Genomic DNA, 20,835 nt, shown 5'->3' with positions numbered 1-20,835 from the left:
TACTGAGTAAAGACAGTAGCACATCGCTAATATTACGCCACTTATGACAGCACGAATTGTTCCTGGTTTAGGGTTAGCTTCCTGGGCAGGGCCTTCTTGTGCGTAGCTGAAACGCTTCTTCTTGAACGATTATAGATGTAAAGCAAACAACAACTCTTCACATAGCTCTTTCTCATAATTTCATTACATTTCCTTACGTTGTTAACCTACGCGGATATATCGTGCGAAATAGATGACATTCGAAGGAGTTTCCTAGCGCCTAAGTTCGTTGCAAATCAGCGGCACCTTCAAATCGACAAAAGTGCAATGCCCGCTAGCGGCTCCGCCGATTATTCCCACTCTTGCGTACCATTTCCTTGATTCTCTGCTCTTCTTGTTTCTTCTTGAATTCCATCAACTTGGCCTCTTGCTCGGCTCGCTGGGCTTTTCTTTTCGCCTGCGAAGAAGAACGCAGTGTCGGTAAAAGTGATTGGCATCGACTGCGCGTGCGGTAATGGATTCTCCTGCTTCCAACTTCAAACAACGCACCGGAAGTAGTGGCATAGCCGAGAATTTTTTTTCCCGAACGTGAGAATTCAACCGATAACGCGCCTACTTTAAGACCAATGAGATGCCTCAAATCTAAAATGCATTCTAGTGATTATCACTTCACTTTTTCTTTTGTGTGCAAAGCTGTTCTCAGAAACTGGGTCAGTAAGTGGAATACCAGCAAAGGCCAGCTGGAGCAGTCATTCTGCGTCACGAAATCTTTAATTTTCCTTGAATAAAGTTCGTATTCATAATCTACTTCCGTAAGTGCGCCTACTGCTAGCGAAAACTAGTTAGCAATTAATAGAGATCGTACTACTTTTGCTTCTTTTACAGCAGTTTGGTTTTGGCGAATGTCATGTACAACCGAACACTATTTATTCGCTCGTACCAGCAAATAAGAGGAGATTTTAGGAGAATAACGTCAATTTCACTTTTTTACATAAAGTCATTAGGGCATTCGGAGTGCAGTGAGCCTTAACAAAATGGAACCCAGTTCTTTTTTGGTGTTGACGGCCGCTCTTGGCCAATATTTCTAATCATACTTCCATGTTCTCGCAGATTGAAAGTAGCAAGGCTCAAGACAGGCTTAGAGCCTCAACAGCATCGATACAGCAACCTTATAAGACGACAGGAGTCAATTATTTCGTCATCTTATTAACTATATTTTTTTTCGCTTTTCATGATCTACGTAACAATTCATTTTGGCTTCTCACTCTTCTGTTCTTGCGAAGTTGCAAAACTGTATCGAAAGCAAAATGAAATATCTATCTCTCATAACTGAGAGATCTATCTCTCAGACCATATTCTGAGCATATACCAACACTGGTGAGAGGCAACCTTTATGAAAAACAGCCTGGTTATAAAAAAGCATACAATGCAGTTAATATGACCTCTCAGTATGCATCCTGTCTGTCCCTAGTCCTGACGTAAGCTGGCTATCAAGCGGACCAGTCATTCTCCTAAATCTTGCGTAGCATTTTTTTTTCCTCGATTATCTCATGTAGGCATTCGTGCAGGCATATAGGTCACAATTATCTTATACAGGCATTCCGAATGTCTTGTCTTTCCTGCGCGCATTTAACAATACTTCCCGCAAGGAACCAGTGCTTGGTGCCCTGATCAACTTCTTTTGTGTAACATTGTTCAAAACATTGCAATTGGGCCTCTAGTGCAGCACTGGGTATGCTGTAAACTTGCTGGAGACACATACCGCCATAGGCTTGGATAGAAGATGCGAGAATACTGGACAAAATCTGTCCGCTGTTCGCCAACTCCTCATGTATACCGCTACGTTGTACCTCGTAGCATTAACAGTGGTAGCGGATGTGACGTTACAATTTTTGGGTTGATACACTTCTTTTTTTAACCCTCATTATGGAGCGCATTGATTTGACATATAGCTGGCACTTCTTTCAGGATAACTTTTTTTTTCTATAATCACTATCGCTCGCTGCAGTTGGAGCCAGATATTAGAAGAATATACGCAATTTTGTTTGTTTCTCTCGGTATTTCTTCAACTTCTCGTACTATATTTACTGTTATGTCAATTTTTTAAAATCCTGATCGCACGTTATTTGTGAATAGTTGCTTATATCGGTTCACGCTGATGTTTTGTTGCCATTTGAAATCCTCTGAATGGTAATTACATTCATAATGTCATAACATGCATGCAAATCGCCTCATGACAAGTTACTGAAACATTTTTTTCCACGGTGCTTGATCGGTTATACATGGTATCCTTGCGAACACTTTCAAATATTTTTTTTTTTAATTGCCTGTGCTAGATAGCACATTTCTAGTCCATGAGCTGGTCTACTCGTAGAGGCGGACATTACTTGCACAAAAAAATAACATGCAGAATTGACTAACCAACAGAAATTCACTCATTCAGTTTTTAACTAACGACCTTGTGGTACATATTGCAACTTACAAATTCTAGCGGGTGAGACTGCAAGGCACCTGCATTTGAAAAGAATTGTGTTGATAGCACCATTTACGAGATATGCGCCATCAAACTTGGGGTAAAAATGCACTGCCAGTCCACTTACTTTCTTAACAAAACGTCGTTTTATGCATTGAAGCACAAACGTAACTGGAACGCCATTGCATTTCTCGGCAAAGTTCGGGAAATATCTCTAAATTGGTGTCATCCTGTGAAGCTGTCCCAAGTGGATCCGCCTTGCGAACTCCTCGGCTAGAATTTGTAAACTGCAATGTGCCATAAAGCAATTAGTAATTTTTGTTAATTAGTCAAGTATGGACTTCCATGTCAGCCTCATCGAGTAGCCTAGCTCACGGACTACAATCGTGCGATTTCCATCAGGCAATATATATATTTATTTAATTGAATGGGTTCGCTGAAACACCTGGTATACTGCTTACCACAAACGAGGCGGTTTAAAATTTAATAATGCTGCGAGGTCGGAGGCATCACTGCACGACGTCGCTTGCATATTAAAGCATTGGCGGATGTGATGAACAAAGAACGCTGCCGCCCGTTCTCAGTTGGCAACATTCTAGCTCGATTGTTTGTATGAATCATCACAGTATCTTTGATCGTTCGAGAAAGCTCAGAGTGGTTATACGGCCTACCTGTCGTTCTTTTAGTTTCCGCAGTTCCTCTTCTTCCTTGGCGCGCTGTTTCTTCCGTTGCTCCAGGTACTCAGCCCACATCTCCTCCTCCTCCTCTTTCTTCTTGCGGAGCTTCTCCTGCGAACACGAGACGACAATGCTCAGAACGAGGCGGATATACAGCGTGTGTGTACCTGTGACACAGATTGCTTAGCTACCCGAGACAAGTGTAATCAGGGAGTGTCTGGTAACTGAACGCAACGTATATGACAAGAAAAAAAAAATGGCAGCAGGAGTTCAACTTGCTCATAAGCAATAGCTCGTGTCCGTGAAGCGTAGTCTAGGTACACGAGATAGTCTGGTTAGTAGTCTAACTTTTATCCAATAAAGCACAACGGAGATCTTGGTGAGAACACACAAGCACAAACATTGTAATACTACCGCACATGGGTGTATTTTTACTTGGTGCTTTAGATTTTTGCCAGTCATAACAGATATACGGGCGTCCACATTAAACTGCAAGGTGAAAGGGGAGCGAATTTCGCGGGTTCTGCCGTTGTTACTTGAACCTTTGTAGGACGGCCGTATATTTTTTTAAGTACCCTTGAAATCTGTTTGCGTTCCATGAGTAAATGAGGTCCTTAGAAATAGTTGACGGTGAGTTCTCTACACCAAGTCGTTTATTTAAAATAAGTGAGTCGTATTTGTCCTGCCGAGACTAAATGGTTTTTCATAAACTGAGAAGCCCAAGTCCGACGGGCCCTCTGGTTTCTTAATGTCAAGTTGTTTCCGACTACTTCCCTCATGAAACAAAACCCCTGAAATCTTTTGAGCGACATGAGTAAATGGTGTGCTTAGAAATAGTTTGCAACTAATTACACTTCTCTACAACAAGCTGTTTATGTGTTAAGAAGTGAGACGTATTTTTCGGACTGATCTTCTAGGGTGTCAATGCAAAATTACATGCAGCCACTTCTCTCTTAATGTGAACCGAAGCACGCCAGACCAAGTGGCAAAGCGAAGGAGATACAGAAAGATATCAGTGCCAATCCACTCATGTGAAGATGGTTGGTCAGCGAAGCTGTATATATGTTGCGCTTAATTTAGGGCAACCTTGTTAAACAACTATCCCACAATTTGCGCCCACTTGAAGACATTTCTCTTCACACGTCATCTATAAATGATATATGACACAAACAAGTGTGAACGCAGTTTACAAGAACCTTCATTTTACATTGAAATGACTGCTATAACTGCTTTGTGACCGCTGTGATGCACACTAGTACTTTGCATTCTTATTTCAGAAACGTTTTGGCCCAAAGTTAAATCGACGCATGACCTTTGTACAATAGTTGGTTCACTGGGATAACCAAGGTCAAACTCTTCCACAAAATGCGTGAACCACTGCTTTGCTTCCGGTTTTGAGATGTCAAAGGTAAGGTATCCGACAACGACCACCAACGCCCTGTTATCACACGTGACCCAGGAGAAAGGTGTACGAATGCAAAGCTTAATCTCTGCTTTCGATTTGCCGGGTGATACATACACCGTTAAAATTAGGATTCCGTCTTCGGTCTTCATGCCAAACGCGTCTCCGCAGTTGTTGGTTTCCGATTGCAGTATTTCTGATTGAAGCACGTGCGGTTGAACACGTGTTTCATCCTTTGCGTATATGGCAACGCCTGCGGCACGAGACTGCGTTAGCTTTTCACGCACTATACAGGGGTATCATTTGATCTCTTGAAACGTATCGCAGCATGTCTGGGAGAGACACAGCACGAGTATTTCGTTGAGAGCGAAGTCGTGGGACAGATATCTCGAGCGCAATCCTAGGGATCGAACGTTTATGGCGGCGAATGCAATTGCATGCGGTCGTGCAAGCATTGCCATCCGCGTCTTGGTAATGCTTGGGAGATGGTGATTTCAACTTTACCGGATAGCCTCTGCCTTGCGGGGGTATGAGGCATGGCTCCGCCCTGCACCGCCGCCGGGACCGGCTCGCCATCTTTTTCTGTCGATGTTACGCCACGAAGAAATCCAGTGATTCTAGCCATAAACGGCTTCGCTCTGAAAAGTCTGTGCGCACTTCTTGCACGAGCGTCCAACACCACCGGCATTAGCTCCTTTTTACACGTGCGCGTTTTCGCACGTGCATTCACTAGGGCGAGTACTGCGGATTCGCTGTCGCCTCAGGATACAAAAGTCGGCCTTTATACCGACATGACATATATGTCTAAATGCTGGAATGAGGAATAACTTATCGGGATTCTTGAGAAGTTCTTTCTCGCCAGCAACTATGGACCACATTCGGGAATAGTGCCAATAATGAAAGCAATATTTCTAGCTCATGCACGCTTGTCTCCAGTTAGTGCCTACTCTCAATAATATTCTCGCACAATCTGTTGGAACCTTGAGGCGAAAGGCATCACCAAGCAAATCCGAAAAATGAGTCTCATTGCCACTGAGAAGCATTCTCGAGCCCATTACAAGGTGGGATGCATGCTTGGCATTGTCGTACAAAGGATTCATATAACTCGCTTTAAAATATAAGGGAAGAGAACATTTCACAGTTACTTACCTGCACTCACTCCTGCTTGATCACTGGGCTACAATCCAACGAAGCACAATAATTACAGCAAAATAAGCGTAGCGAGCTTGTTGTGATACTGTTTCGGCGTTCGACGCTATCGAATACATTGTAATGCACAGCACCGCGATGTCGTACGACGACTTCCTAAGTAACCCTAAGACTCACACCGCGGTTACCTAGTCGATGACGAGAAGAGATAAGGCGTGCGCAGTACTTTGGACGCAGCAGGAGAAAATCAGCAGTGGGATGTATCCTTTCCTCTTAAAGGGGCGTAATCATCACCATATCGTCGGCTATCACTTTGTGACCGCCGCTATTTACCTGCTTTCATTCTGGCTGTTGATCTCTTGCCATTCTTAGGGTTTGAGCAGCGTAATACCGAAAATTTCCATCGTTTTGCTGACAACCTGTGCCAACTGATCACTGTGAAAGCTTTCTGAATTATTATTGCCCTCATATTCCTCAAAGTCCACGTGATTTAAACACAAGTTCAAATATGGGACGGAGCTTTTCACACCAATGCGTGCCGTCATCCTGTCTACAAGTAAACGATGTGATGAAATCTTTGTTTCATTCCCAATTATTATTTTTCAAGTACTCGCTACAAAATACACGTAACTTACCTCCATCAGCATCTCTGCCTCCGTCATCTTGGTGCTTTAGTGGTGGTTCCTGAAAGCAAAGGAGCACAGAATTAAGGCAATGTTTTGCGCAGACAAAACAGGTTCAGTTTCAACAGTAACGAAGAGAAGTAAAAGCGATTTTATATCTGTTCGCGTTTCCTTACTGCGCGAATGCAATAGATGAACACTGTCGTCGTGAAGCCTAAACACCACGTTCTGCCTCCATTGATCAAGCTCATCAAGTATGCGTAGCAGTGTAATATAAGATTGGTGGCTGACAAGACTGGGGTAGAAAAAAATGGTACGGGATATGTGGGTCAGGGGGGAGGGGAGGAGGAAGGCGGAGGAATAGCGGAATGTGAGGAGTGGGCTGACAAGAAAAACTTGAGACGCTGAGATTTGTGATCTAGTAAAAAGCACATCCCTTTTGAACGCAACTGTGACAACGCCTTCTTGTCGTCCTGTACTGAAAGCAAGTGCACTCATTAGCCATAGATCCTACAAATTAAACAGTTCCAAGAAACATTTTACCTTAGTTAAAGTTGCTGCTGGCCTAGTTGGCACATGATAATCGGTGTGAAATAGACGCACAACAATCACAGACGGAAGACGAGACAAAAAAGGACAATAACTTTTAATGCAGACCCCATGTAATGGACTCCGTGCACTAATTTTAAATTAATGTCTGGCAAGCTTATGACTGTGCAAAAAATGTATGCTATACAGCATATTAGATGATACAATGTCAGGGTGTCTTGCTCGGTGGGACCTATAGTTGTTCTTAACATATACACGTTTCTTTTTCTTGTGTTCCTGCATAGGTTGCACAGAAACTGAGACTCTGGATTTACTTTCCTCCTCTCATTTCAACTTTTTGACATTTGGGCATAAATAATGCAGAAAGAGTGGCATTCCTTTTCGTAAACATACAAAGCTCTAGTGGAAGTGCTAAATGAAACGAGGAAATTCAAATATAGTGTGTTATACAAAAAATATGCTACCATGTCCTTCATTTGTCCGCATGGCTAATCAAATATTTTGCTAAAATTCTTTTGTACGAATTTATCATTTACCTACGGCTAAAGTTATTTTCATGTTTTTTAGATATGAAGTGCAGCTCTATGCAGCGGCTTTAGAGTTGATGTGAATGGAGGTCACCATAGAATGTAAACAAGTTTCTATTAGGGTCTCATGCCTATGTATTAACTGTATTTAGCTCCTATTAGAACAAATGCCTATTGCAGTTCGCAGTTCGCAGTTCGTACCCTGAACTTTTAAGGAATTTCTTTCAAGGACCACAAAGTAATGTAACTGAGCAAATTGTTACGTAAGGAGTATGAAGCAAACACGTGTTGCTTCAAAATATGTTGTGCGCTTTTAGATTCAGGTTTGGACTCGGTGTCACGTGCTATAACATAGCGTCCCGTGTCTCTTGTTAAACTCAAAATATATGCACACGTGGTGTTTTGTCAGAAGCCGGCCTCCATTCATTCCAATGCTAATAAAGAGCGGAACGTTTTTAATCACTGCTCTTTCTTGCGATTACAATTTTACATAGTTTGAATACTTGCGGTGTATAGAAGAAAAGATTCACACAGGGCACGCAAGTTTTCACATCTACGCGAAAATACGAGCTGCGAAGTGTGTAGAGGAGCCTAGTTGTGTAGAAGACATTTGCCGGGGCAGAGAATGGCTCTAAATTTATGCTGCATAGGCTTGTTTATGTTTTCCTCAGTAATCTGTTCTGTATGCAGGCCAGCATGTCATGGAGTGCTAGTAATACACATCGCGAGAGGGCAGGTACAGCATACACAATGAAATTTAAGGCTACATTCACAATACCTGCAACCATTATAACGAAAACCATACATAATTATCACACATTCCACTAACTCCTAACTACATTCATCATTACACGGTGAGGACGCGAAAAAAAAAATGAATTGCGCACCACATTTTTCCGCCAGTGCATGAAAACTCCGACCAATTACAGTCCTAACTAAAGTATCGTCCCATGTCCAACCTCCGATCACATTTTGGTTATTCGATCACACTAATTGAAGCACCTTAAAACTCGCAGAATAATGCCACGAACGTTCACCAAGATCTACGTTTTCAAGCTTTTGTCGGTGATTTAGGCTTGCGTTTGTTTTTTTCGTTGTTATCCTTAAAGGAGAAATAGGTCAAAATTTCCACGTTATGAGTGTTTGGACGTGAGTGACATGGCTGCGGCCACGATTCGGTTACCGCTTTGTCATAATCTCGTCCCCCAGCCTCCCTTCCCCACCTCCGCCTTTGAGACAATATAAATGAATTGCTGCGCGAAGAACAACGCACTGAACAAGCGCGTAGTTGCGAGCGTAGTTGTCTCGTCGGCCCTGCTAGAACGGAGCTCCGGCGACTGCCGGCGAGGAACGAGACACCGCGTCCATAAAGGGTGTTCCGACCCGGGACGTCCCACTAGCGGGCCAGCGGTGCTGCGCCGGGGCTATTCTGGGCCCGCGGTGCCCTCGAGCACGGGATTGCTTCGACGGCGCCACCCATCCCACCACAACCTGGCTCGCACCTCGCTCGCCCCCCTTTCGTGTAGCCCGGTTTTCGGAGCGGGCTACGTGTTTCCTACGAGCGTGGGTCGATGATGACAAACACCGAGCCAAGAACTCGGCGCTCATGAGCGAAGCCGTTGGCCCCTCTGATCCCCTCCATGTCCGGCTTTATGTGTGCCATGGTGGGCGAGCTTCGCCACCATTTATATTATGTTTCCGTTGGTTGTGCAACTCTCTGGTCATCTCTATACTAAACTGCCTGCTGTAAAGAGGTTGACAGCCTGTGTTCCCAACTGCATTCATGAGATTCATAAGGGGATTGCTAAAAGAAACTGCCAAAATGAAACTAGGCACAAGTATTGAAACTGTCTCTTTGTAAATAGATGTCCTATAACATTATCCAATGAATCCACTTGCTTTTGGATACTAGAAAGTGCTAACTGAAAATGACCTTGCTAAAATTACTAAAGGTACTGACTCTGCTGAAGGTACGCATTTCTTAAAAGTTTATAAACTAATTTTTAGAATTCATAAAGTTTTCCATCAACAATATAATAGATAGCTATAATTTATTGACAGGAATGACAGAGGGGTCGAATTGGGCTAGTGCGCTCTAGTCTGCTACTCTGCACTGGGGAAGAGGGCAGGGGAGTGAAAGTGATGATGGCAAGAGAGGTGGTGAGGGCTCATGTATATTAGGCAGTGGCCCCACTAAAGCCATTCGTCTAGCTTGGTGTCCTGCAGAAACTTCAACAGCACTTTAGTTGGCCAGCATTTAGTTCAACAGCATTGAAGTTGCAGTGTCAGGCCATGGGCCGAGGATAGCATACCCCGACAATGGTTGCCTGCCAACGCTGGCTAGGGAACTTTCTAACGTCATTCGCTGCAGCATATATGCTGGGCGATCGCACAATATGTGTTCCAGCGTTTCAGGCATCTGGCAGTGTTCACAATCAGGGCTGTTCGACTGGCCGATGAGGTCTGCGAAGCTTCCCATCAACAAAAAATGTTTTAACCCCACGCGCAAGAAAATTTGCTAAAACCACGTTTTGTTTATTGTTTTCTTTTCGTTTTTTTTTTTACATTAGACGTCCAGCCTTGCATCCTGTGCTATAATATGTAAGTATCGTTGCACGCTTTTTTTCAAGCCGGGCCTTTGACTGTTCCTTTTGTTTATTTTAGTCATTTAAGTCTTTTTTTGCTTTCATTCGGATTTTATCGTCTTCATTTGTGATTCCTTATGTGCTTACTCGACTTGACCATTATTTCTGAATAAATTCCCCCAAGACATGCTGGATGTCCTAGATGATGTAGTGTATGTACGTCAGTGCGTTGTAATGCCAGCTATACTTCTTAAGCTGGTCAGCCAGTAGTTCTATGTTGTCTAACTATTAGTTGCGTCGTTGATTATGTAACGGTAAATTGAGGAGAGATCACCAAAAGCATGTCTTTTTAGTCATGCCCGGAAAACTTTCAGACATGTTTTGATTGCGAAAACAGGCAAGGCATTTTGTGTGTTATAATTGCATTTTCTTCACAATAGGTGCGTAATACGCGGTTTTTAAGTTTAAGTAAGTAAAGACACCTATAACAGACTTAGTTTACACCCACAATAACGCTTCCCCTCAGCTATAGAGTTACTCGCATTGGTCATAACTTTTGGTATGTTTGACATTTTAGCATAGCTCATTGTAACCACGAATCAGACAGCATATAAACCTGTTGCGAATATCGATCATTCATTATAATATTTATTACTGTGTCCCCGTACAAGATGAGCGGGAATTTCCCCAGTGCCACTACTAAAACATAATCTTACACTAGAGTCTACCAGCACATAAAGCGAACAATACTGAATGCCGTCTTTCATTAATGTTGTATACTATAAGAATGCGCACATATTTTCTTCCGAGTAAATTTGACACTTTCTGCATTGTTTCTTTTTTTTTTTTTTTTGTAAACGAACGTCCACAAACTGCTGGCGCAACTTGTCAGCTTCTCGTGATTCTGCTTAATTTATAGTTATTCGTCAATAAGCAAATTATATTGCGTAAGGTGAACGCACGCGCTGAAAGAATGCCGAATTAGCACGTTAAAACTGAAATTAATATGTAATAATGGGGGTATTGCTCTTGAAATCTAGAACTCTAAACAAGTGTCACTGATAAGGTGGCGTGGTGACAGGTTTGACATATGAACACCATAAATGGGAGGCATTACTAGGCCCTCGTTATTTCGTTGGTCACAACAATACGCCGTAACAAACAATGAGGCCAGTGAAAGCGTAGAGGAACGTAATTGTTATTCTTAATTAAAATGTTGAAAAAATAAGGAAAATATAAATGAAAGCGTACGAAGCTGCAATTTGCTGCAGATGGAAGCCAAACCCGCATATTCATGCGTTATATATGCGGTGACCAACTAACATGATTGCCAGTCTCGTAAACAGTGTCTTTCAGTTGGTTATTGTACCTTGTATAGTGGTGTATACTACCGCTCAACAAAATCACTTCTAAACACGTTTGTTTCCTTGTATAGCTTCCTTTTTTTTCGTGAGAGCGACCGTTCGGGTTATGACTGGAACCTTCGTTCATTAAAAAAAAGAGTCATTATAGCAACTGTCATCGCTTTGCTTCTTGCGTTTAACTCCGCCGTAAGCGTGAAATAAAGTTAATCAGTTCCTCTTTGCATTTAACCGTTTTTGGGATTATGAGTAGGAAGATGATATCGACAAACGGCGTCAGTCATTTATAGCGAGAATCTTCGTTCCTCTAATATTGCACTTAACAAATAGCTACCATGAAGATAAGCCTAGTTATGGTACGTGTCATGGCCTTCGATGAGGTTTTAAGAATTACGCACTATGGACCAAAAACTTATAGGACGTTATTGATAGGAACATAAGAGAACTCGGGCAACTAAGGCAGCACACCATTTAATTTGTTGGCATTCTATATTCAAATACCTGTAAACATGTGCTATGTTGAACCTTTCGTAGGATTTTTACCAAATACTCAAACCCAACCATGAAACAAAGAGTTATAAATTTCCAGAGCGATGTCGTTAGCAATAACAGAGGAATTACACGCTATAGTGGAGTTTTCTACTTTTGAAACAAACATCTTGTAATATAACGCATAAGTTTGCGGTGCCTCACATGGCAATGACAATTATATACATACTTTAGCAATATATTAGAGTTCGGTGGCTAAAACGCGAAGTTGCCATTCAGGAGTAAATTTATATGCCCTGCTATATTACCTATTTGTTAATAGTCAAAGATATAACACTCCTGGCACATTAAACATCTGTGCACTGCGTCATTGAAAACTTATATGGAAAAATTTGTGTCACGACATTTTCATTGCATTAAATAGCGTAAACATGTCAACGGTCATGAATCTAAATAGCATTTGAGTACAGTTAACTCTGAGCAAGCTAGAAACTCAAAAGAGGCAGTTTACTGCAGCGGCATTTTAATGTGTAAAACGTGCTCTGTGCAATGTAGAACCTTTTGTCACCACTATAGCCGTGGCTCCAGTCATGAAAGAACCTCTTCGATATTTGTAGCCGTTGGCACGCTCGTCATCTTGTGTTTACATAACTCTTCACTAAGCCTAAAGTGCCTAACGTGTACTATATTTAAGGTGCAGTCTTTCCGTACACTTTTAGACAAAGTATGAAGAAAGTTTGAATTTATCTAAACTAAGAAAATTGTGTCCGATAAAGTTAAGCCCACTTAATTTATTCACTAACTTTTTTTATCTTCATTGAAGAAAGATCTCAAAATCAATTAAACCACGGATGGCACTTATGTGATTTGCATCTTTTGCTCCGAAAAAGCATGGATTTATTAAATAAGCACAACTTTAAACCGGCAAGAAGACTTTGTCTTTCTAGAACCTGACGAAAAGTTCACGTAGGCACAATGCAGGTCTGCAACAAACCACTAACATAAGCGACGGACTGTTAAACAGCTTCGCCCGTCTGTATTCCCTTCGTATTTGTTTACCTTACGTTATCCTTCAAGTTTTTTTCTCTCGCTTCAAACAGATCACCTTTCGTTTAATAACGGCAGCTGATAGAAATGTTACCGTACTAGACCAGTAAAATATGCTTCACCGCAATGAGTAAAACCAAGTGCAGCTTCACATTCACATACAACCGATTCCTAACGGAGCTAATTTCTTTTGTCTTCAACTCAACCACCGAGCAAGCGTCGTTTCCCTCGAGCAGAGCACACTCAGCAAATCAGAGGAGACGAGACCCACGAGTCGATACCGAAACAGTCCGGCGCGTCTCGGACTCGCGCGATCGCAACCGCGCGAGTGTGAGCACAAGTCGTCGGCGACGGCAAGCAAATCCAGCACTGTCGGCGTCGCAGTCTCACCTGGCCTCGGTGGTAAGGAAGAGGAACGGTGGTCGAGGCGTCCCGTTGGTCGAGTGGCGTCGAGCTGTTAGCAACCCGCAGCCCAGGCGAGCACACACCACCGTAAGATCCTTGCGCGCCCACAACCGCTCCCGAGACTGCGCCGACCCTTCGCTATCACCCGCTCTCTCCCCTGGAGCATCCGAGAAACATGCTCAGGACAAAAAAGAAAAGAGAGAAAGCGAATACCGCTGCCTAAGGATGCAACAAACGAAAGTCATGCTCCTCCTCGTCCCTCTTTCCGCCGCCGACGTCGCCGACGGGGGAGAGAGTGAGTCTTCGTGATGTGTGTATACCTACACCCTTCTCCCTTCTTGGAGTGAACAGCGAAGGAAGCAAGACATACACAAAAGCAAGCAAACATGGCAGTTCGCTCAGAAATAGGAACCAGCGCCCGTCTGAGGACGAGACTGCCGCAAGCCGCAGCGCGGGCATAACGTGTGCCAGCGGTCGGAGCCCAGTGAGACTTCTGGAGTCGAGGATGCGTGCAGACGACGACGGTGCCTGTTCTCTGATTGACCTCCATGCTTCGTTGGCTGCGTCTCTAGTTTCGTTTGGTTACTTTTCTCTCGCCGCTGGACATTGCCTGGAATTTGTTTACAGTACGAAGCGGGTGCTCCAAATCCAGGTTTCGAACTCGGGTGTAAAAGTGACATAGGACAGGCGAAAACACGCCCATAGCTTTTGAAAGCGGTTTTGATGTCACCGGTGTGCCAATTCGGCAAAATAAAATGAGTAAATAAACGCGCTTTATAAAACAAAACCAGCACTGTCCTTGAATGCAAGCCAAGGTTAGTAGCTCGCCAGCCCTACATCATTACCAGCCCGTCTGCGCACGGTCTGGCACATTTGTCATTCTGACGCGATCAGATAATCGGAAATCGTGAAGATGTCGACGCACTTAAGAAAACACCAAAAGCGCTTTTTTTTTTCTTTCTTGTTTCTACGATACATCTGTCTGAACTTGTGTTGCGAGTTCCCGCAGGCAAATTACGAGCTGTGTGCTTTTTTCACAGCTAGTTGTAATTGTAGCCGCAAAAGAATCTGCCACCTATTGATGTTAACAAAGACAAAACACTTTTACAAAATTTAAAAAAAAAACATTTATATACAGCACCAATACCCTCGTATCAATGCTGCTGTCAGAGTGTTCGACTGGTGTATTCATATGGTCTGCATTTCACAGGTCACCAATGTTACACAAGTTGAAGAATGTGCTTGTGCCTTTATTCGTCTTTTTTCTTTCTTTTTTTCTCTGTAATAAAGGAAGCGGGATTCCTTTCATACCGTCAATTATCTTGAACTTAAATGCCCCTAACAACCACTAAACGCGGTTGACTTTCTCATTTGCTCTCGTCATTGAGCCTGATATAATGTTTTCGCCCCAGGCCTAGTGCAAAGTTTACATTTGGGTTCAAATCCTGCATATGTGTTTAATAGTAACGCATGCAATTTATACCGTATTTTTCATGACATACAAGAAATTTCTAAAAATGAGTGCGAGAAGGATTATTCTATGGCCTTATATTTATTGTGTTTCAACAGTCCTGAATGTTATTGTGAAAGGCATGGTAACAGTAACATAGCGCATTAAGAAAGCTTGCAATTTTTCCTCAGTGTTATAATGTTTCGATTTCATGCAGCATATGTCTGTCATTGTCTGCGGCGTTTTGTACTGAGTTATTTCTCGATATCGATCGGGAGCGCAAGCGAGCGGATTCCATTCTTGATGCCCATGTTTCGTCTGAAGATCCTCCCGTTGGTTTGGTATTTTACGCCTTCCAATTTTCCGTGATCGTCATAACCATGAGCCTCGTTGAGTGTAGTACCAGAACACAGCTGACAAAAATGCCTTCCACTAAAACCAGAGGCAACACACCGGCCTCTTACGTATGCGAAGCCCTTCTTGGCTTCTCGGCCCTCCACTTGACGCTTTTGCCCAACCGACTACACTGAACCACGTGCTTGTAGCTGACTCGGTAAATGTAGTTTGATCATGATGATTACTTCGTTACTTTTCATTAGCATCGACTTTATGTATGGAAAATTAGAAGCTATCGTCCGTCCAGTCAGTTTCTGGCCTGTTATGACGGACATGTTCGTCGAATTCTCCCGCCACCTTCAGCTGGACCCATACCAGCTCCAGCCAGCTGATTCATGCTGCCCCGTGTTTATTACTATTATTTCACCCTCAGGACCTGACATCGCTTGACATGCAAAATTGAGGATTACTTCGTATGGCCTTCGTAAAAGCGCAAGCCGAAGCCAGCTGACGTTAAAGCGGCCGACTTGCGTCAACCGCGAGCCTCAAGCTGCCGCGAGGCGGGGGCGGCGGCTGAGCGGAGCTCGTCGTGACGTCATCATAAACGCCCCGGACGGAGCAAAAAGTTGGTGCAGTAAAAGTAAACCCACGCCGCCGGCGCCCGTCGTCCAGCGCCGTACTGGAACCGTCCGAAATAACCAAGCTCGCGGCAGCTCTTGCCCCCCTTGCGTTCTTACACGGTTTCCCACCAGGCGCAGTTGTCGGGTCGGAGCGCGCCGAGCGGGAGGATGCCTCGCGCGGTCACCCAGAATAGACGCCGGCCGAGGAGGGAGAGAGAACCGCCGGAGGAGGCACAGGGAGAGGAGATGCTGAGAGGATGAAAGGGCGGCTCAACGGCTTTCCCCATAGGAGCAGAAAGCACGCAGGGGAGGAGGGTACTCCAACCCTAATATGGCGTTGGTGCCCAGGGAAGCTTTGTGGATCGCTGGCCGTAGCTGACGCCCGAGATTGAGGAGGTTCTTTTCTTTGGTCCTTTCGAATTTATTTCTCTATGCTGGCTTTATCTTTCCTTGCTTGTTTCACTCCTTTTCTCTATTCGTTTGTTCCGACATTCATGTATTGTTTCGCTTATTCATCAATTCATTCATTTCGTTTTCTTTTTCTCTTTTCTCTTTATCTATTAAATTCTTCTGGTTTTCTTCTTTGCTTCTGTTGTAGTGTTTGTTAGCTCATTTCCCGTATTTATCGTTCTCATAATCGGCATTTTCTTTTTATTCCCATCTTTCCATATTTCTTTCATCAATCCATTTCCTTTCACATCCTAATAATATTGTCCTCTAAATGACTCGAGGCATAGTTTCTACCTTTTCTCGTCTTTGCTACAAAATTTTCTTGATTTCCATATTTCTTCATTTTTCTTTTTGAACGCTAACTGAATCCGCTGAATCCGCCCACTTTAATGGAACGATCACGTGAAAAATAAGTCCCTGCTGAGATTTTGCTTTGTACAAATGAAGTTGGCGATAGCAAAATAAAAAAAAGATGTAGCGTAAGCTTTTTCGCAAACTGTAGCTTCAAACATTGAAGAGCTGTGTCAATAGAGACAGATTACAATCTCTCAAGGGTGCGTTCTATTGTTCGTGTGCCTTTGACGAAAGCGGATATAAATTATAGCAGCTCCGATGTTTTTCTAATGACATATCCTTCGACGTTCGAGCCCCGTGTGCACTAGTTGCTTGTAAGCGTGTTTTCGCAAAAGGAAAGACAAATAATTAAACCCCTGTCATTAGGTTACTGCGGAAATGTTTACGCAGACATCTATTGTACTAGCAACTAGAAACACGTTAAATGCCCAATTTCTGTAGCCGTATTACAGCAATATCTGCCTAAAGCATTGTTTTCGGTAAAACAATACTAAATGCCGTACCATCAACACGTAAAAATGGCGGCGTCCCTTGGCGTCCTCGTAACCGAGCGAACGAGCACAGCAAAATAATGACAGAGCGAACGCGGAGTGTGAAAGAAACACGGCGATAACGAAGAGAACGCGAGGGGGGAGGGGGGAGGAGGAGGGCATGGAGAAAGCGTGAGGAGAAAGGCATAGTGCCGCGCATGACTGCGGTGACGACGGCTACGAGATGGCGCCAGAGTAGCGCGCGTCGTCTGTATGAGAACAAAGCGCTGCATGACCAGAGGTCTGTCTGCAGCGGCTGCTGTGAATCGCGCCCACGTGTCACGATTAGCGATGCAGTCGCGCCACACTTCACTCCGTTTGCAACGTGCCGGACGAGACAGGTTGTCCGCGTCGGCCAATATATAGCGAAATGAAAACACGTATACAGCTGCGCTCAACTTTCGCGGTGACAAGAATCGCAATCGTCGGTGAATTATTCTCACAACGTTTACCCTTTTCTTGCTACAATTCATAATGCAGAGTTAGCTTTACATCCGCAAGCTGTTTTTCTTACGATTCGCATACAATAATTTGCATTTGTAGTATACCTTATATAGTGCCAGACAATGAATGTTTTGAGTTCCTGAAATGAAATAAATAAATAAACAAAATAAGATCACCGACCATTCTATTATTTGGGAGGCTTGGGATTGTGGACATACCCAAATCTTGAAGTTTTTATATAGGAGAGAAACTACCGAGTTGAAGCCGTCTTTCATTGCTATACCTACATAAATTCAGGAGGAATTTCGGGCGTGCAGTGCGGCGCACTCAGATGAATATTATGTAAATCAATATCTCTAACAATATAGGTATGTTTCAGGCTTTTCTTGAATAATAATAACACAAATAACTCATTCGTTCTCCAGGCGCCTTGTAGAGGCGTTTGTAATATCATCCTCCTTCACCGGCCTATTACAGTCCCATCATTATTGCTACGCGGTGAAAAGCGCTATAAAAAGGCGTGTTGTTTTTAATATAGAAATATATTTTACAGAGAATATTCCAGAAGCTGAAACCACGTCTTCCTTTATTTCGCGTTCAACCTCATTCCATTCATTTACTCAGTATCGTTAATGTCTCAGATGAAGTAATTGGTACATAATGATAAAAAACATTTCAATATGGACTCCGATTACTAAAGTCAAGTCATCTGCAAAAAACATCTTTGGAATATCATAGCCGATTGGGGCTATTCAACATGCGTTCCGTTTCCTGTTCTCTCTTTTGCAAGTGGGATTGTATCCTCATCAACATTATTATTATTATTATTATTATTATTATTATTATTATTATTATTATTAATCTTATTAATATTATTATTATATTCGTCGTTTTCTATTTCATGTTTCTTCCATGTATATGTTTAACTTTTACTATCTCCCATTCCCAGTGTAGGGTAGCAAACCGAAGACTGATATCTGATTAACCTCCCTGCCTTTCCTCTTTATCTCTCTCTCTTCCTTTATCTTGCGCCAGAACTCTGACCTTAGGGTTGTTCCTGGGTACTTTAAGCAAACATGATTGATTGATTGATTGATTGATTGATTGATTGATTGATTGATTGATTGATTGATTGATTGATTGATTGATTGATTGATTGATTGATTGGTTGATTGATTGATTGAAAATGGTGATTGTGGTTCATAGCTGCGAGAGCTGACGTTGAAGTGCAGGTTAATTTGTTTACGGAAGTCCTTGAAGGTGGCCATGCAAATATTCATGCCTACAACAACACTCAAAAAATCCAAATTTCTGCGCCGCTTTTCTAAAGAGCTAGAAACGGCTATAAAACTGAACGACCACGCACACAGGAAAGCGGGGCAAACAAGCCTATATATAGAGTGTTCAAAATTAAGCTTTATGGTTTTTTAAAGTTAGGCACTGGGGGGCACGCGAAGACCACCTGTGCAAATAAGTTATGTGGCCAGGGGGACAACAAAGTTAGGTGATAATTATCGCTGTCAGCGGCCCAACTAACTAATATTGAATAATTAACTTTTCTTGACTGCAGCAAGTGGGTATGTTTGTACTGAAAATGTACTTGTACTGTCTCTACACAGTATCAGTTGGAAGAATTCTTCCAGTGTGTACTGATATGTTTCAAAACGTGTCGTCTTCTTTGTATTCCAAGCTTAGCGCTTTCTCATGAGCCCTGCTTCTAGCTGAACTCCTCTCCCATCTTATAGTTTCTCTCTTGGTCAGTATATGTACTCCGTCTTTCAACTGGGCATTGCTCTATTGCTGTGTTGTTGATTACATTATGTCTCATTTTTTTCTCATTATTATTATTTCGTGGAAGATTTATGGTTATATTTGTCTCACATATTTACTTTTTTGTTTTGTTTCACTGTGCACCGACACTCAGGCCGCAGTGTTGATGATGGGCGCCTTACATACATTATTTATTAAGCGACTGATTGATTGATTATTATAATTTATGTTATGTGCAGCCCTACTACTCACCTGTCTTGCCACAGTTTCTTTCTCCTTGCGTATTTGGACTCTGTTTCTCAATTTTCTGGTATTGTTTGATTGTTGTCCATTATGTACCTGTTTATCCTTTTCTCGTTTCTTCTGCTGTTATTCTTTGTTTTTTATCCCATAACGTTTGCTCGTAGTTGTTTTACCTTTTGACGTTTATTTGCTTTTATTTTTCTGTGCTCTAGTGCCAAGACATCCGGTTCTAGCTGGACGCGTAAAATATTTATTTATTTATTTATTTGTTTATTTATTTATTTATTTATTTATTTATTTATTTATTTATTTATTTATTTATTTATTTGATAACAATTAACACCTTCTTCTTGAAGAGAAGGGGATGGGAAGGGTGACAAAATACACATACGCATAACGAGGTTACATTGGCCATTAATTGGTTATTGCAGCATTTTCCTTTCTTTACAGTCTCATTTGGAACGTTTTGACCGCTATAAGATAATCGTGGCTGATGTTTTAAACGGTCAGCATTGAAATGGGGGACTTCGTTCATTTCCTTCTTTCTTTCTTTCTTTCTTTCTTTCTTTCTTTCTTTCTTTCCTTATTTCTTGTGCATCTCCTTGTGGTGTCACCCATGTTTTACTGTTTGGTTTGTAGCTTTCTCTGTGCATGTCCCACAATTTTAGCAGGGTAGTAGCTTGTTGAGCGAATTGGTGCGTGGTTCTGAGCAGGAGGGGGGGGGGGAGGAGAGGGCGATGCCAGCAAACAGAATAGAAAGACAGGACAGGAATCCCAATTTATTTCGTCGCAGCAATTTGCTTTATTCTAAGATAATAAGCATACTACTTGACGTGCTTAACATAACGTGCGGCCCTGACAGATGATAAATAGCAGAAGACATTTTATTTCTACAATTTGTATAATGCATGCGCATAATGACTGCACTCATGGTGTGTGGGAAATAAGGCTACCACGAAACGTGTATCTTACTTACCTCAACAGCAGTCACAACTGCCATGAAGTCGTAGTTAGCTCAATTCCGAGCGTAAAATATAGATGTGCTAAATGTAACAGAGTTCACAGTTACAAGAACTTGGATAGGTGACTAACACTAAGGGAAAAGCGGCAGGAGAATTAGGAACTGCGTACAGGATAAAATATGGCTGGGTTGTTTTGCTCGAAAAGCTCTAGGTACTTCAACAGAATGCCACGAAATTTCAAATGTAACACAGACTTGCCGGAATGCCAACGGAATATTATTGCATAGGAAACTAGACGCAATGCAGCAATGAAATAACAGGCTCATTAGCTTAATCTCGGTATTTTAAAAACATATTTGTTGTGCTACACTTGTGCGCATTTATGACACGCGATACTTAAGTCAGTTGAA

The 20,835-nt window shown here is 42.5% G+C and overlaps 1 protein-coding gene across 3 annotated transcripts in view; it reads right to left on the bottom strand.

Moving 5' to 3' along the window:
* The window catches only part of up (Troponin T, skeletal muscle), a 33,555-nt gene extending 20,152 nt beyond the window's left edge, over positions 1-13,403 (bottom strand). For 2 of the 3 annotated variants that reach the window (XM_050183468.3, XM_055074036.2), the window contains exons 1-4: positions 13,252-13,403; positions 6,316-6,364; positions 3,124-3,240; positions 350-436 (exon numbers count right to left, since the gene is read on the bottom strand). In XM_050183468.3, coding sequence (XP_050039425.1) covers positions 350-436; positions 3,124-3,240; positions 6,316-6,342 — 231 coding nt within the window. In that variant the 5' untranslated portion in view covers positions 6,343-6,364; positions 13,252-13,403. The remainder of the gene's footprint in view (positions 1-349; positions 437-3,123; positions 3,241-6,315; positions 6,365-13,251) is intronic. The other variant, XM_050183467.3, reaches the window with a different exon arrangement.
* Between the last annotated feature and the right edge of the window lie 7,432 nt (positions 13,404-20,835).

Source organism: Dermacentor andersoni, chromosome 4, assembly GCF_023375885.2.
Source record: "Dermacentor andersoni chromosome 4, qqDerAnde1_hic_scaffold, whole genome shotgun sequence".
NCBI classification, from domain to species: Eukaryota; Metazoa; Arthropoda; class Arachnida; order Ixodida; family Ixodidae; genus Dermacentor; species Dermacentor andersoni.
Note: the sequence above shows the minus strand (reverse complement) of the source record. Positions and strands in the feature narration are given on the sequence as shown.